The sequence below is a fragment of the Oncorhynchus tshawytscha genome, linkage group LG10 (genome assembly GCF_018296145.1).
Source record: "Oncorhynchus tshawytscha isolate Ot180627B linkage group LG10, Otsh_v2.0, whole genome shotgun sequence".
Taxonomy (NCBI): Eukaryota; Metazoa; Chordata; class Actinopteri; order Salmoniformes; family Salmonidae; genus Oncorhynchus; species Oncorhynchus tshawytscha.
Genome location: NC_056438.1, coordinates 34,119,780 through 34,135,075, shown reverse-complemented (window position 1 = coordinate 34,135,075; position 15,296 = coordinate 34,119,780). Strand labels below are relative to the sequence as shown.

Below are 15,296 nucleotides of genomic sequence, written 5' to 3'. Positions count from 1 at the left end.
TGTTCAGTTTTCACCCCCATGCCTCCTTTTTTTAGGAAACCTAAGAGGTTTGCTGCTACAACCACTCAGTGCTCAGATGCCTTTACTACCCCACACAGGAATTGTTAGATGAATGATTGGGCCTTGACTAAATTATGTAAGCCCCCCCCCTCCAACTCGGAGCATCGTAGTCGTGATGCTCCGAGTTGGGGGGGCTTACATAATTTCCAATCGTTCATCTAACAATTGCTGTTGAAAGAATCAATGTTAAAAGCCTTTTACTCCAGGACACTGCATTTTCATTATGAAAAAAAATTACATACAGTCATGAGGTCATGCCACAAGGACAAAAATAACAAGTTCTTATGTCCCGTTGCAAACAAATATAAGTGGGATTTCATTAACGGCACAGTGCAGTCAAAAACGTGATTTTTCTGTGTTTAATATACAAAAAAGAAAAGGAGAGCCACACACTCAAGGAGCTCAGATGCAATAATGTACTAACCTAATAACCAACGTTTCAACAGACACGCTGTCTTCATCAGGGTATAATGACAAACACTGCTGGTCACTAGTTATATGGTGTCAAATGACACACACAGGTGTCTGTAATCATGGCCAGGTGTAGCCTGATATCATTGGTTAATTCTCAGATATAAACAGAACATACAAAAACATGAATGGATAGCATACGATCATAGATACAATGTGGCTACATAGGCTTACAAACATTTACAATGAATAGCAAAAACACAATAATCACAAGAATGGCTTCAGATCAAAGTCTACGTTGAGCCCGAAGGGAGCAAGGGTCTTTAAATTAAAGATCCAGGCAGCGTCTTGTTTAAAAAGTGGGCCACGATGCTCCGAGATTCGTACTTTTTAATTTGCGATTTGTTTTACCCACATCATTTTTAACACAAGGACAAGTTATAAGATAAATAACTGCCTTAGTGGAGCATGTGATAACACCTTTTATTGGGATCTGTTTCCCTGTTTGGGGGTGTTTGAAGGATCTACATTTATAAGTGCCATTGCATTGAGTGCAGCCATTGCTCTTGTAGTTTCCATCCGATAGAGGCGCAAATAGACATTGTGCAGGGATATTTTGGAGTGGTAAATCAGTGTTTACCAATTGATCTCTGAGATTTCTGCCCCGCTAGAATACGACCAAGGGAGGGTCCGAAAACACATTACCGGCACTCTCATCGGATCTTAGAATGTGCCAATGTTTTTGAACGATACCCTTAATTTGTTCAGAGCACTTTGAATGGTGGGTAGTTAGAATGCAAGAATGCTTCTTTTTGCGAGACTGTCCTTGAAAGAGATCATGTCTCGATTAGTTTAACATTTTCTCAATGGCAGTATTAATCTGACCATTAATCTGACCGCTCCTTGAATTTTCTTTGCTTCTCAGCCATATTTCTGTCTAAATCTTATTGATTTCTGCAAATTCTTTTGATTTGACAGATTTGGCTGTAGGGCAAACTGTTTTTCAAGGGAAGCGAGTGACAACTATCTGCCCTCAACAAACTGTTACGATCAGTAGGTTTCCTGTAAAGATCAGTGTATAGAACATTATCCTCACACAAAATCAGAAGATCAAGGAAACTGATTTGACGTGTGTGAGATTGCATAGTAAACCTTAGGTGCTCAGAACAAGAGTTAAGAAAAGCATGCAACTCCTGGAGCTATTTTGCAGCACCCCTAGATAGATCAAAAATATCATACATTTACCGTTTCCAAATATTAATGTTAGGCAATAATTGTTTTTGAGAGGATTGAAAATGGACTGTTTCTCCATGTAACCCACATACAAATTAGCATAGTTAGGAGCAAAAGGGGACCCCATAGCAGTACCCTTTGTCTGAATAAAGAAATCATTTAAAAACATGAAGTAGTTTTTGGTGTACGTACTATTTCATTCTGCGAGTTCTGCGAGTGGTCTAATAAAAAAGTCAACAAAAGCCGATAAAGGGTACGTTACTGCATCAATGCCCGCAACAATAGGGCGCCCTGGAGGTTTTGTAACATTTTGTGTAATTTCGACAAAGTATAGATATTGGAAATTTTAGGGTATTGAGTAGCCAAAAAGTTGTTGTTTTTTGGTGATTTGACCAGAACTTAAATACCCATCTAGGACAGTGAATAATAGATAGTGTTCTGAAATTGGGAAGTGGGGTCACTTCTGAGTCTCTTGTAAAAGGTCTTGTCAATCAGTTGTCTATGACACTCATTTACATAAACTGTCCTATTCATGAGTACAACTGACCCCCCTTATCAGCAGGGCGGGTAAGGACTGGCGTATCCGATTGTAAATCAAGCAACGCTTGTTTTTCATCCTTAGGTAAATTATGGAAAAATATGTACTCCTGGTATCTGTGACCATTAGACGCATATCTGTATTCCCAGTCATGTAAAATCTATAGATTAGGCCCTAATTTATTAATTAACTTGACTGCATGTTGCATTTATATTTTGGTTCAGTGTAGCTGTGGTCATCTGACTAGAATCAACAAAGGCTTTCTACAACAATAGCAATATTAGCGCAGCTAGCTAGCTAACATTGACTAGACCATAAAGCAACACACAGGGACATGCATTGCCAAACAACACTACTGTCACCTTCTGGTTTGGAGTATTTAAACAAGGCTAAGCGGCTGACGATTTTGAGGTATTTGTTGTGTGAACACAAACATTTAATAAGCCTACTGGTGTGTCTGAGTTATTAGCTATACCATTGTAAGAGCCTCTATGTACACTGAGTGTACAAAACATTAATGATAAAAGCTCTTTCCATCACATAGACTGACCAGGTGAATCCAGGTTAAAGCTATGATACCTTATTGATGTCACCTGTTAATAAATTAATTTCAATCAGTGTAGATGAAGGGAAGGAGACCGGTTAAAGAAGGATTTTTTAGCCTTGAGGTAATTGAGACATGGATTGTGTATGTGTGCCATTCAGATGGTGAATGGGCAGGACAAAAGATTTAAGTGTCTTTGAACAGGATATGGTAGTAGGTGCCAGGCGCACCGGTTTGTGTCAAGACCTGCAACACTGCTGGGGTTTTCACGCTAAACAGTTTCCTGTGTGCATCAAGAATGATCCCACACCCAAAGGACATCTCGCCAACTTGACACAACTGTGGGAAGCATTGGAGTGAATTGAGGCTGTTCTGAGGGCAAAACGGGGGAGGGGGCTGCTCAATATTAGGAAGGTGTCCTTAATGTTTTGTACACTCAGTGTATATTGAGATCCCTGAAACCATCAAATGAAAAATGTATATCCCCTCAATTCTGTTAGATTGAACATGTAGCTACTGGATATGTACAGTTGAAGTCGGAAGTTTACATACACCTTAGCCAAATACATTTAAACATAGTTTTTCACAATTCCTGACATTTAATCCTAGTAAAAATGGTCTTAGGTCAGTTATGATCACCACTTTATTTTAAGAATGTGAAATGTCAGAATAATAGTAGAGAGAAGGATTTATTTCAGCTTTTATTTCTTTCATCACATTCCCAGTGGGTCAGAAGTTTACATACACTCAATTAGTATTTGGTAGCATTGCCTTTAAATTGTTTAACTTGGGTCAAACGTTTCAGGTAGCCTTCCACAAGCTTCCCACAAAAAGTTGGGTGAATTTTGGCTCAGGCCACCTTGCTTGCACACACTTTTTCAGTTCTGGATTGAGGTCAGGGCTTTGTGATGGCCATTCCAATACCTTGACTTTGTTGTCCGTAGGCCATTTGCCACAACTTTGGAAGAATGCTTAGGGTCTTGTCCATTTGGAAGACCCCACCCTCATGATGCCATCTATTTTGTGAAGTGCAGTCCCTCCTGCAGCCAAGCACCCCCACAACATGATGCTGCCACACCCCTGCTTCACAGTTGGGATGGTGTTCTTCGGTTTGAAAGCGCCTCCCTTAATTCCTCCAAACATAACGATGGTTATTATGGCCAAACAGTCCTATTTTTGTTTCATCAGACCAGAGGACATTTCTCCAAAAAGTACAATCCTTGTCCCCATGTGCAGTTGCAAACCGTAGTCTGGCTTTTTTTATGGCAGTTTTTGAGCGGTGGCTTCTTCCTTGCTGAGCGGCCTTTCAGGTTATGTCAATATAGGACTCGTTTTACTGTGAATATAGATACTTTTGTACTGCTTTCCTCCAGCATCTTCACAAGGTCCTTTGCTGCTGTTCTGGGATTGATTTGCACTTTTCACACCAAAGTACGTTCATCTCTAGGAGACAGAACGTGTCTCCTTCCTGAGCAGTAGGACGGCTGCGTGGATTTCATGGGGATTATACTTGCGTTGTATTATTTGTACAGATGAATGTGGTACCTTCAGGCATTTGGAAATTGCTCGCAAGAATGAACCAGACTTGTGGAACTTGTGGAGGTCCATTTTTTTACCATTTTTTTCTGAGGTCTTTTGATTTAACCATGATGTCAAACAAAAAGGCACTGAGTTTGAAGGTTGGCCTTGAAATCCATCCACAGGTACACCTCCAATTGACTCAAATGATGTCAATTAGCCAATCAGAAGCTTCTAAAGCCATGCCATAATTTTCTGGAATTTTCGAAGCTGTTTAAAGGCACATTCAACTTAGTGTATGTAAACTTCTGACCCACTGGAATTGTGATACAGTAAATTATAATTGAAATAAACTATCTGTAAACAATTGTTGAAAAAATTACTTGTGTCATGCAAAGTAGATGTCCTCGCCGACTTGCCAAAACTAGTTTGTTAACAAGACATTTGTGGAGTGGTTAAAAAACAAGTTTTAATGACTACAACCTAAGTGTATGTAAACTTCCGACTTCAACTGTATCTCGGATGGGAAATTGTTATTCATTCAAAGTAGGTATAAGGATTCAATTGTTTCTTTTGTTGTTGTCATGAAGTCCTTGCTCCTTTGTTTTGCATTTATGCAGTGATGTCTTGGTCTGAGAGAGAATTTGCTATCCTTCTCTATGCTGTGTGTGTGATGCTAAACCTTCAAAATATCTTGTTCTTCATGCTCCTTTGCTTTTCTATGTCTTTGTTGCCTTACCCTTGTCTTTTGCTGTAACGTTGTAGAACTTGGAACTTATGGAAAACTAAAATATTATCACACAATGACCGAGGAAGGTAAGCCTTTTCAATAGATTATTTGACTCACTTTTCTCATTTATTTTATTTTTCTCTACATTTTGGTCACTTTGCCTCATGCTTCATTGTTTTGTGCTTGTAATGTATGTTTTTCTTGGTTTGATCACCTCTCTACGAGATTTCACTAACATAAGTGCAGATATTGTTTGCCATGCCCTTTGTAACTTTCTTTTTTTCCCATTTACATATTTGTTATTTGTGCTCAGAGGTATTTTACATTTGTTGTATGTTTTAGTGTTTCTTGATTGATTGTATTTGTTATTATTAATGTTGATGTATACTAAATGTCTCCTTGGAACACACCGTACAGGAATGAAGAAACACATATTTGGGATCCTCAGATCTTTTATTTATTTTACTCTGGAAATTCTATTTTTAATTTGTGAAGCTGAAGTTAATATGTGCAGTGTCGACCATACAGTTCTCAAAATGTTTGTGAAAGATTTTTCACTTACTCTTTTTAGATCTGCTCAGGGTTTTTCCTGATGGGTCTAAATTTGACTATAATTTAGCAGGCAGAGGGACCATGCTAAGTTATTTTCCCAACACTGATCTGCTAGTGAGTGGATATGCACTGTCCTGGTTTGTGATTACTCTCTGACCCAGGTCATTGACAATAGAAATGCAAGATTTATATCGGTATCTGACTCTTTTCCATGCAAACAGACACACATAGACACACTCGCATGCACAAACATACACAAAAAACATTGAGCATCGCATCAGTCCTGTCCCTCTCATCTTGGAGAAACAGATCGGCCATGCGTCAGCACACTCTCGGAAGCCCCACAATCGACAGTGAGAGCAGAACTGCGTATGCACGTAAGATTTACGTCACCAATTTTGGTATTGTGGAGTGACTCATCCACCCAGGAATTGCATAACAGTATCAGAAAACAGAGTAGCAACAGAGAGATAATGTAATAATGATATTTGGGAAAGGGTTGTCTTTGATTAAATTTGGTAATTAACTTTGAAGATAGATATTTTGTATTGTGTGACTTACACCAGAGGCAATGACAAAAAAAGGCTCATGCTGTGTAAAGGCTTGGAAATACAAAGAAATATTTTTGAAGTGACAGTGATTTAGTAAACAATGTATGGCATAGGGAAATCACTGTGAATACATTGCATATTTAAAAAATGTGTCAGTGCTAGACTGGCTTAAAAATAGTTTGACCGAGACCTTGCGGGTTGAACTGTACCATTATACATTTACCCAGAAGATGAAGGGCACTCTCCACATTAAGGACAAATACTGTACTCCTGCTTCAGATACAGCATTATGCCCATCCATCCATGTCTGAAGAATTTGCTGGAAGCTCTGATCACACACAGCATGCAGGCGACCTCAGTGCCGATCTCCCAAGGTGAGTCGGGCTAAAGGCTGTAGACGCGGAGAGTCAGTGATCCATATCAGTGTGTCAGAATGTATTAACAAGTGTGTGCAAGGGCGTTGATTGCTACAAACAGCGGATAGAGAAAGCGAGGGGGGGGACTCTGTTGCGCTGGGTTGGTGTTGGGGAGTTAATGATTTTGCTGGAAGGTCACAGATGGTGACATGGTTGGGTGGACTACATGTCGATGACTCACCACAGCAGCCCTGATGAAGTAGCCAACCTTACTTATTTCAGCCAAAAACTCATTAAGCTTTCATATTGATTGACGTGCACTCGCCTGATTGAAAGTATGCACAACATATGTGCACAGACTTGCACGCTCATGGATGCAGCATGCCGTTAACAAGCGCACATGTATGCAGCATGCCCATATCTGCATACACAACAACTTCAGTAAGACGTGATGTATTTCAGACCCTTGACTTGTAAGCCTTTACACTGAGTGCACAAAACATTAGCAACACCTTCCTAATTTTGCCTGCAGAACAGCCTCAATTCGTCGGGGCATGGACTACAAGGTGTCAAGCATTCCACAGGGATGCTGGCCCAAGTTGACTCCATTGCTTCCCACAGTTGTGTCAAGTTGGATGTCCTTTGGGTGGTGGGCCATTCTTGATACACACGAGAAACTGTTGAGTGAAAACCCCAGCAGCGTTGCAGTTCTTGACACAGTCAAACCGATATGCCTGGCACCTGCTACCATAACCCGTTCAAAGGCACTTAAATATGTTGTCGTGACCATTCACCCTCTGAATGGGACACGTACACAATCCATGCTTCAATTGTCTCAAGGCTTAAAAATCCTTCTTTAATCTGTCTCTTCCCATTCATCTACACTGATTGAAGTTGACATCAATAAGGGATCATAGCTTTCACTTGGATTCAGGTGGTAAGTCTATGTCATGGAAAAGTGTTCTAATGTTTTAATAATTATATATATTTTTTAAACTAAAAATGAAATAATTAGTGCCAACTTTGCACCAGGCAAAAGTTTAGTAAATTTGGCTAGATGAGGTCCATATATGATCATAATGAACCTCTTGTCACTGCTAAGGAGTATTTATGTCATAAAGCCCTTTTGTGGGAAAAAAATTCATTCTGATTGGCTGGGCCTGGTTGCCCAGAGGGTGGGCCTGTGCCCTTCCAGGTCCACCCATGGCTGCACCCCTGCCCGGTCATGTGAAATCCATAGATTAGGGTCTAATTAATTAATTTCAAATGACTGATTTCTTTATATGAACTGTAACTCAGTAAAATCTTTGAAATTGTGCATGTTATTTTTATATTTTTGTTCAGTATAGATTTTCCAATATGATCTGATCTATTTTATTCTTATTTTGACCTCTATGTTAAATGTATAATCTCTTGTTATTATCATTGTGGTCTTTTTTTATAAATATATTTTGGTACATCAAATGTGAATATGCTGAGAAGAGGTTCATAATGATCATATATGGACCTCATGCCAAATTTACTAGACATTTGCCCGGTGCAAAAATGGCACTAGTTATTTCTTTTTTTTCTTCTTTTTTTTCTTCTTTTTCTTCTTTTACCCCTTTTTCTCCCCAATTTCGTGGTATCCAATTGGTAGTAGTTACTGTCTTGTCTCATCGCTGCAACTCCCGTACGGACTCGGGAGAGGCGAAGGTCGAGAGTCATGCGTCCTCCGAAACACAACCCAACCAAGCCGCACTGCTTCTTGACACAACGCACATCCAACCCGGAAGCCAGCCGCACCAATGTGTCAGAGGAAACACCGCACACCTAGCGACCTGGTCAGCGTGCACTGCACCTGGCCCGCCACAGAAGTCGCTAGTGCGCGATGAGACAAGGATATCCCTGCCGGCCAAACCCTCCGTAACCCGGACGACGCTGGGCCAATTATGCGTCACCCCATGAGCCTCCAGGTCACGGCCGGCTGCGGCAGAGCCTGGGCTCGAACCCAGAGTCTCTGGTGGCACAGCTAGTACTGCGATGCAGTGCCTTAGACCACTTCTTTTCTTTTTTATTATCTCTGTAAACCAGAAGGAAAATCTTGCGCTAGCTACTGAAATAAGTTCTGGGGGAGATGTATGAGAAAATATTCTAGAACGAGGAGTAGAAGCATGGTGGTAGCTCCAGCCCCCCCCACCCCACTCTTCATGTGTCAGTCAAGTCTATGGGTCAAATGTCTCCTCCCGCCTCGAAAGATGCTCACACCTGCTAAATCATGAAAAGTCAGTATACCGCAACAACTGTTGCTCGTTAGTCATCGCATCCCACATTCTTCTGACAGACGTACAATACCATTTATGTTATGTTGTCTGTCCACGAGAGATTAGTAAAAAAAATGTATAATCTGAAATGGACATTATTGAGTAAATATCTTAATCAGTCTCTTAAATGTTATGTTACTTTTGTGTTTTATCTTTTAAACTACACGCTATGCCTCAAAAAAAATAAAAGTGTACAAATTGTGCCACAACTAGGACAAAGGCTTAGTAGACCTGGCAGTAGATTGGGTGTGACCGATTATGCTTCATAAAGTGTTCTCTCCCACGGGCTTGCATCTTGGACATTGCTGGCTCATCAGTACATGATATGATATTGACTTCAAACTGTCATTTGAATACTGATGTGAAAAATGGATGTGTTCTTTTCCTTTGAAGTAAGTGAAGTCCGGAACCATGAAAAGGCAGAGGAGACCTGAGTCTATGCAAAGGAAATTTGAAGGTGACATGTTCATTTAAAAACAGTCCCCTAGTTAACTCCCCAATGGTTGTGTTGCAGGGAAATTCAGAGAGAAGGCATCCATCCTTCACAAGATTGCCAAAAAGAAATGCCAAGTAGAGGACAGCGAGAAAGCCAATGGAGTAGCCAGCCGGTCAGGTGAGTGGCATCTGCATCTGGGGTTGGATTGTAACGAAGACGCAGAACTTCACACGGAGCACCCCGTTACTGCTGTTTTTCTTAAAACGAAATATGCTTGATTGCTACAAAAAACCAAAAGGAATACATTTCTGATTTTACGTTGATACCAGACACCTTTAACTTTCTTAGTCTAGATTTTCTTTTCCCACCACAATGAAATAATGACCTTTCAGGAGCATCAGAAACCGTAAGACTAATGAATGTAAAATACTTATCATAAGAAAATAGGACTTGTAGGCCTATACTTTATGCAAATGTTTTATCTTAAATGGTTAAATCATATATGGGTACCAATAAAATGTTAATTTGAAAACAATTATAGATTAGCCTATATAACTCATCACGATTGACTTGGTTTAGTTGTTTATTTCAAATATGATGCAGCGATATATCCCCAGCAGTCTTAATAAGAAATTAATATACTTTTTAAAGACAAATTGTAATTAATGGATTAAATTAAATCAAATTAATTCATATAGCCCTTCGTACATCAGCTGATATCTCAAAGTGCTGTACAGAAACCCAGCCTAAAACCCCAAACAGCAAGCAATGCAGGTGTAGAAGCACGGTGGCTAGGAAAAACTCCCTAGAAAGGCCAAAACCTAGGAAGAAACCTAGAGAGGAACCAGGCTATGTGGGGTGGCCAGTCCTCTTCTGGCTGTGCCGGGTGGAGATTATAACAGAACATGACCAAGATGTTCAAATGTTCATAAATGACCAGCATGGTCGAATAAGAATAAGGCAGAACAGTTGAAACTGGAGCAGCAGCACGGCCAGGTGGACTGGGGACAGCAAGGAGTCATCATGTCAGGTAGGCCTGGGGCATGGTCCTAGGGCTCAGTTCCTCCGAGAGAGAGAAAGAAAGAGAGAATTAGAGAGAGCACATGTGGGGTGGCCAGTCCTCTTCTGGCTGTGCCGGGTGGAGATTATAACAGAACATGGCCAAGATGTTCAAATGGTCATAAATGACCAGCATGGTCGAATAATAGTAAGGCAGAACAGTTGAAACTGGAGCAGCAGCACGGCCAGGTGGACTGGGGACAGCAAGGAGTCATCATGTCAGGTAGTCAGGAGGGGACAGGAGGGGTCAGGAGACACTGTGGCCCCATCCGAGGACACCCCCGGACAGGGCCAAACAGGAAGGATATAACCCCACCCACTTTGCCAAAGGAGGCAGAGGCAGAGAATCCCAGTGGAAAGAGGGGAACCGGACAGGCAGAGACAGCAAGGGCGGTTCGTTGCTCCAGAGCCTTTCCGTTCACCTTCCCACTCCTGGGCCAGACTACACTCAATCATATGACCCACTGAAGAGATGAGTCTTCAGTAAAGACTTAAAGGTTGAGACCGAGTTTGCATCTCTGACATGGGTAGGCAGACCGTTCCATAAAAATGGAGTTCTATAGGAGAAAGCCCTGCCTCCAGCTGTTTGCTTAGAAATTCTAGGGACAATTAGGAGGCCTGCGTGTTGTGACCGTAGCGTACGTGTAGGCATGTACGGCAGGACCAAATCAGAGAGATAGGTAGGAGCAAGCCCATGTAATGCTTTGTAGGTTAGCAGTAAAACCTTGAAATTAGCCCTTGCTTTGACAGGAAGCCAGTGTAGGGAGGCTAGCACTGGAGTAATATGATCACATTTTTTGGTTCTAGTCAGGATTCTAGCAGCCGTATTTAGCACTAACTGAAGTTTATTTAGTGCTTTATACGGGTAGCCGGAAAGTAGAGCATTGCAGTAGTCTAACCTAGAAGTGACAAAAGCATGGATTAATTTTTCTGCATCATTTTTGGACAGAAAACTTCTGATTTTTGCAATGTTACGTAGATGGAAAAAAGCTGTCCTTGAAATGGTCTTGATATGTTCTTCAAAAGAGAGATCAGGGTCCAGAGTAACGCCGAGGTCCTTCACAGTTTTATTTGAGACGACTGTACAACCATTAAGATTAATTGTCAGATTCAACAGACAATCTCTTTGTTTCTTGGGACCTAGAACAAGCATCTCTGTTTTGTCCGAATTTAAAAGTAGAAAGTTTGCAGCCATCCACTTCCTTATGTCTGAAACACATGCTTCTAGCAAGGGCAATTTTGGGGCTTCACCATGTTTCATTGAAATGTACAGCTGTGTGTCATCCGCATAGCAGTGAAAGTTAACATTATGTTTTCGAATAACATCCCCAAGAGGTAAAATATATAGTGAAAACAATAGTGGTCCTAAAACGGAACCTTGAGGAACACCAACATTTACAGTTGATTTGTCAGAGGACAAACCATTCACAGAGACAAACTGATATCTTTACGACAGATAAGATCTAAACCAGGCCAGAACTAAACCAGGCCAGAACTTGTCCGTGTAGACCCATTTGGGTTTCCAATCTCTCCAAAAGAATGTGGTGATCGATGGTATCAAAAGCAGCACTAAGGTCTAGGAGCACGAGGACAGATGCAGAGCCTCGGTCCGATGCCATTAAAATGTCATTTACCACCTTCACAAGTGCAGTCTCAGTGCTATGATGGGGTCTAAAACCAGACTGAAGCATTTCGTATACATTGTTTGTCTTCAGGAAGGCAGTGAGTTTCTGCGCAACAGCCTTTTCTAAAATTTTTGAGAGGAATGGAAGATTCGATATAGGCCGATAGTTTTTATATTTTCTGGATCAAGGTTTGGCTTTTTCAAGAGAGGCTTTATTACTGCCACTTTTAGTGAGTTTGGTACACATCCGGTGGATAGAGAGCCGTTTATTATGTTCAACATAGGAGGGCCAAGCACAGGAAGCATCTCTTTCAGTAGTTTAGTTGGAATAGGGTCCAGTATGCATCTTGAAGGTTTAGAGGCCATGATTATTTTCATCATTGTGTCAAGAGATATAGTACTAAAACACTTGAGCGTCTCTCTTGATCCTAGGTCCTGGCAGAGTTGTGCAGACTCAGGACAACTGAGCTTTTAAGAAATACGCAGATTTAAAGAGGAGTCCGTAATTTGCTTTCTAATAATCATAATCTTTTCCTCAAAGAAGTTCATGAATTTATCACTGCTAAAGTGAAAGTCATCCTCTCTTGGGGAATGTTGCTTTTTAGTTAGCTTTCCGACAGTATCAAAAAGGAATTTCGGATTGTTCTTATTTTCCTCAATTAAGTTAGAAAAATAGGATGATCGAGCAGCAGTTAAGGGCTCTTCGGTACTGCACGGTACTGTCTTTCCAAGCTAGTCGCAAGACTTCCGTTCCAATTTTCTGGAAGCTTGCTTCAGAGCTCGGGTATTTTCTGTGTACCAGGGAGCTAGTTTCTTATGAAAAATGTTTTTAGTTTTTAGGGGTGCAACAGCATCTAGGGTATTGCGCAAGGTTAAATTGAGTTCCTCAGTTAGGTGGTTAACTGATTTTTGTCCTCTGGCGTCCTTGGGTAGACAGAGGGAATCTGGAAGGACATCAAGGAATCTTTGTGTTGTCTGTGAATTTATAGCACGACTTTTGATGTTCCTTGGTTGGGGTCTGATTAGATTATTTGTTGCAATTGCAAACGTAATAAAATGGTGGTATGATAGTCCAGGATTATGAGGATCCACAACATTTATTCCATGGGACAAAACTAGGTCCAGAGTATGACTGTGACAGTGAGTGGGTCCAGAGACATGTTGGACAAAACCCACTGAGTCGATGATGGCTCCGAAAGCCTTTTTGAGTGGGTCTGTGGACTTTTCCATGTGAATATTAAAGTCACCAAAGATTAGACTATTATCTGCTATGACTACCAGGTCCGATAGGAATTCAGGGAACTCAATGAGGAACGCTGTATATGGCCCAGGAGGCCTGTAAACAGTAGCTATAAAAAGTGATTGAGTGTGCTGCATAGATTTCATGACTAGAAGCTCAAAAGACGAAAACGTCATTTTTTTTTGTAAATTGAAATTTGCTATCGTAAATGTTAGCAACACCTCCGCACGGGGGATAGGGTCACTAGTGTAGCCAGGAGGTGAGGCCTCATTTAACACAGTAAATTCATCAGGCTTAAGCCATGTTTCAGTCAGGCCAATCACATCAAGATTATGATCAGTGATTAGTTCATTGACTATAATTGCCTTTGAAGTAAGGGATCTAACATTAAGTAGCCCTATTTTGAGATGTGAGGTATCATGATCTCTTTCAATAATGACAGGAATGGAGGTGGTCTTTATCCTACTGAGATTGCTAAGGCGAACACCGCCATGTTTAGTTTTGCCCAACCTAGGTCGAGGCACAGACACGGTCTCAATGGGGATAGCTGAGCTGACTACACTGACTGTGCTATTGGCAGACTCCACTATGCTGGCAGGCTGGCTAACAGCCTGCTGCCTGGCCTGCACCCTATTTTATTGTGGAGCTAGAGGAGTTAGAGCCCTGTCTATGTTGGTAGATAAGATGAGAGCACCCCTCCAGCTAGGATGGAGTCCGTCACTCCTCAGCAGGTCAGGCATGGTCCTGTTTGTGGGTGAGTCCCAGAAAGAGGGCCAATTATCTACAAATTCTATCTTTTGGGAGGGGCAGAAAACAGTTTTCAACCAGCGATTGAGTTGTGAGACTCTGCTGTAGAGCTCATCACTCACCCTAACTGGGATGGGCGACACATCTTTCTAGCTGATTTACACGCAGAATCTATGTTGCGCTTGGTGATCTCTGACTGTTTCATCCTAACATCGTTGGTGCCGACGTGGATAACAATATCTCTATACTCTCTACACTCGCCAGTTTTAGCTTTAGCCAGCACCATCTTCAGATTAGCCTTAACGTCGGTAGCCCTGCCCCCTGGTAAACCGTGTATGATCGCTGGATGATTCGTTTTAAGTCTAATACTGCGGGTAATGGAGTCGCCAATGACTAGAGTTTTCAATTTGTCAGAGCTAATGGTTGTAAGCTTCGGCGTCTCAGACCCCGTAACGGGAGGATTACATCATTTGGAAATGAAGAGGCTGCGCCAACATGAGTTTTCCATTCATACAACAGATAGGATAAATTGACACAGTAGATTTGCCGTGGTAGATGAGGGAAAACTTTATTTCAGTTTAGTTCAGTTTATACAGATACATCACCCTTAGTCTGTTAAAAAAATTGGAATAATAATCCCCACCAGAGGGAAAAACAGCGTTGAACATTTTGGGCAGAAATCAGGACAAAAAACATAACCTTGACATCTGCTTTATGGAGCAGTAAATCTTGGCTAATGCAATTGAGATTAGCTGTGAGGGTGATTTTAGCGTGTATTTTCCATGTGTTGGTACGTTGGCCAATGTTCATTGCAATTGACCCTGGGGGTCTAGTGTAGTCTCATGTGTTAACACAATTGTAATGGGTGAATGGCTGCTGATATGATATTGCTGCTGATATGATTGGTGCCGAGAGAGATGGCTGCTAACGGGCTCCTAACCAATGGTGTTATTGTGTGTGTTTTTTTGCATTATTTTTTGCATAATGTTTCTGCCACCGTCTCTTATGACCGAAAAGAGCTTCTGGGTATCAGAACAGCGATTACTCACCTCGTACTGGACAAAGATTTTCTCTTTAACGAGTCTGAATTACTTCAGACATGTGACATGGTCCAAAACACCGTCATTCGCATGAAGAAGAGATGAAGACACCGGGTACTTTGTAAGGATCCAACGCCGAGTGAGTAATCCCCCGCTACCATCAGTCCTATTAGCCAATGTGCAATCATTGGATAACAAAATAGATGAGCGCCAATCAAGACTATCCGACCAAAGGGACATTAAAACTGTAATGTTGCACCAAGTCATGGCTGAACGATGACATGGATAACATACAGCTGGGTGGGTTTTCATTCCATCCACAAGATACAACAGCTGCCTCCTGTAAGACAAGGG

At 41.4% G+C, this 15,296-nt stretch overlaps 1 protein-coding gene across 2 annotated transcripts in view; it reads left to right on the top strand.

Annotated features, from left to right (window-relative positions):
• The window catches only part of LOC112260119 (sodium/potassium/calcium exchanger 2), a 157,178-nt gene that overhangs the window by 98,594 nt on the left and 43,288 nt on the right, over positions 1 to 15,296 (top strand). The window contains exons 6-7 of one of the 2 annotated variants that reach the window (XM_024434980.2): positions 5,070 to 5,120; positions 9,311 to 9,409. In XM_024434980.2, coding sequence (XP_024290748.1) covers positions 5,070 to 5,120; positions 9,311 to 9,409 — 150 coding nt within the window. The remainder of the gene's footprint in view (positions 1 to 5,069; positions 5,121 to 9,310; positions 9,410 to 15,296) is intronic. The other variant, XM_024434981.2, reaches the window with a different exon arrangement.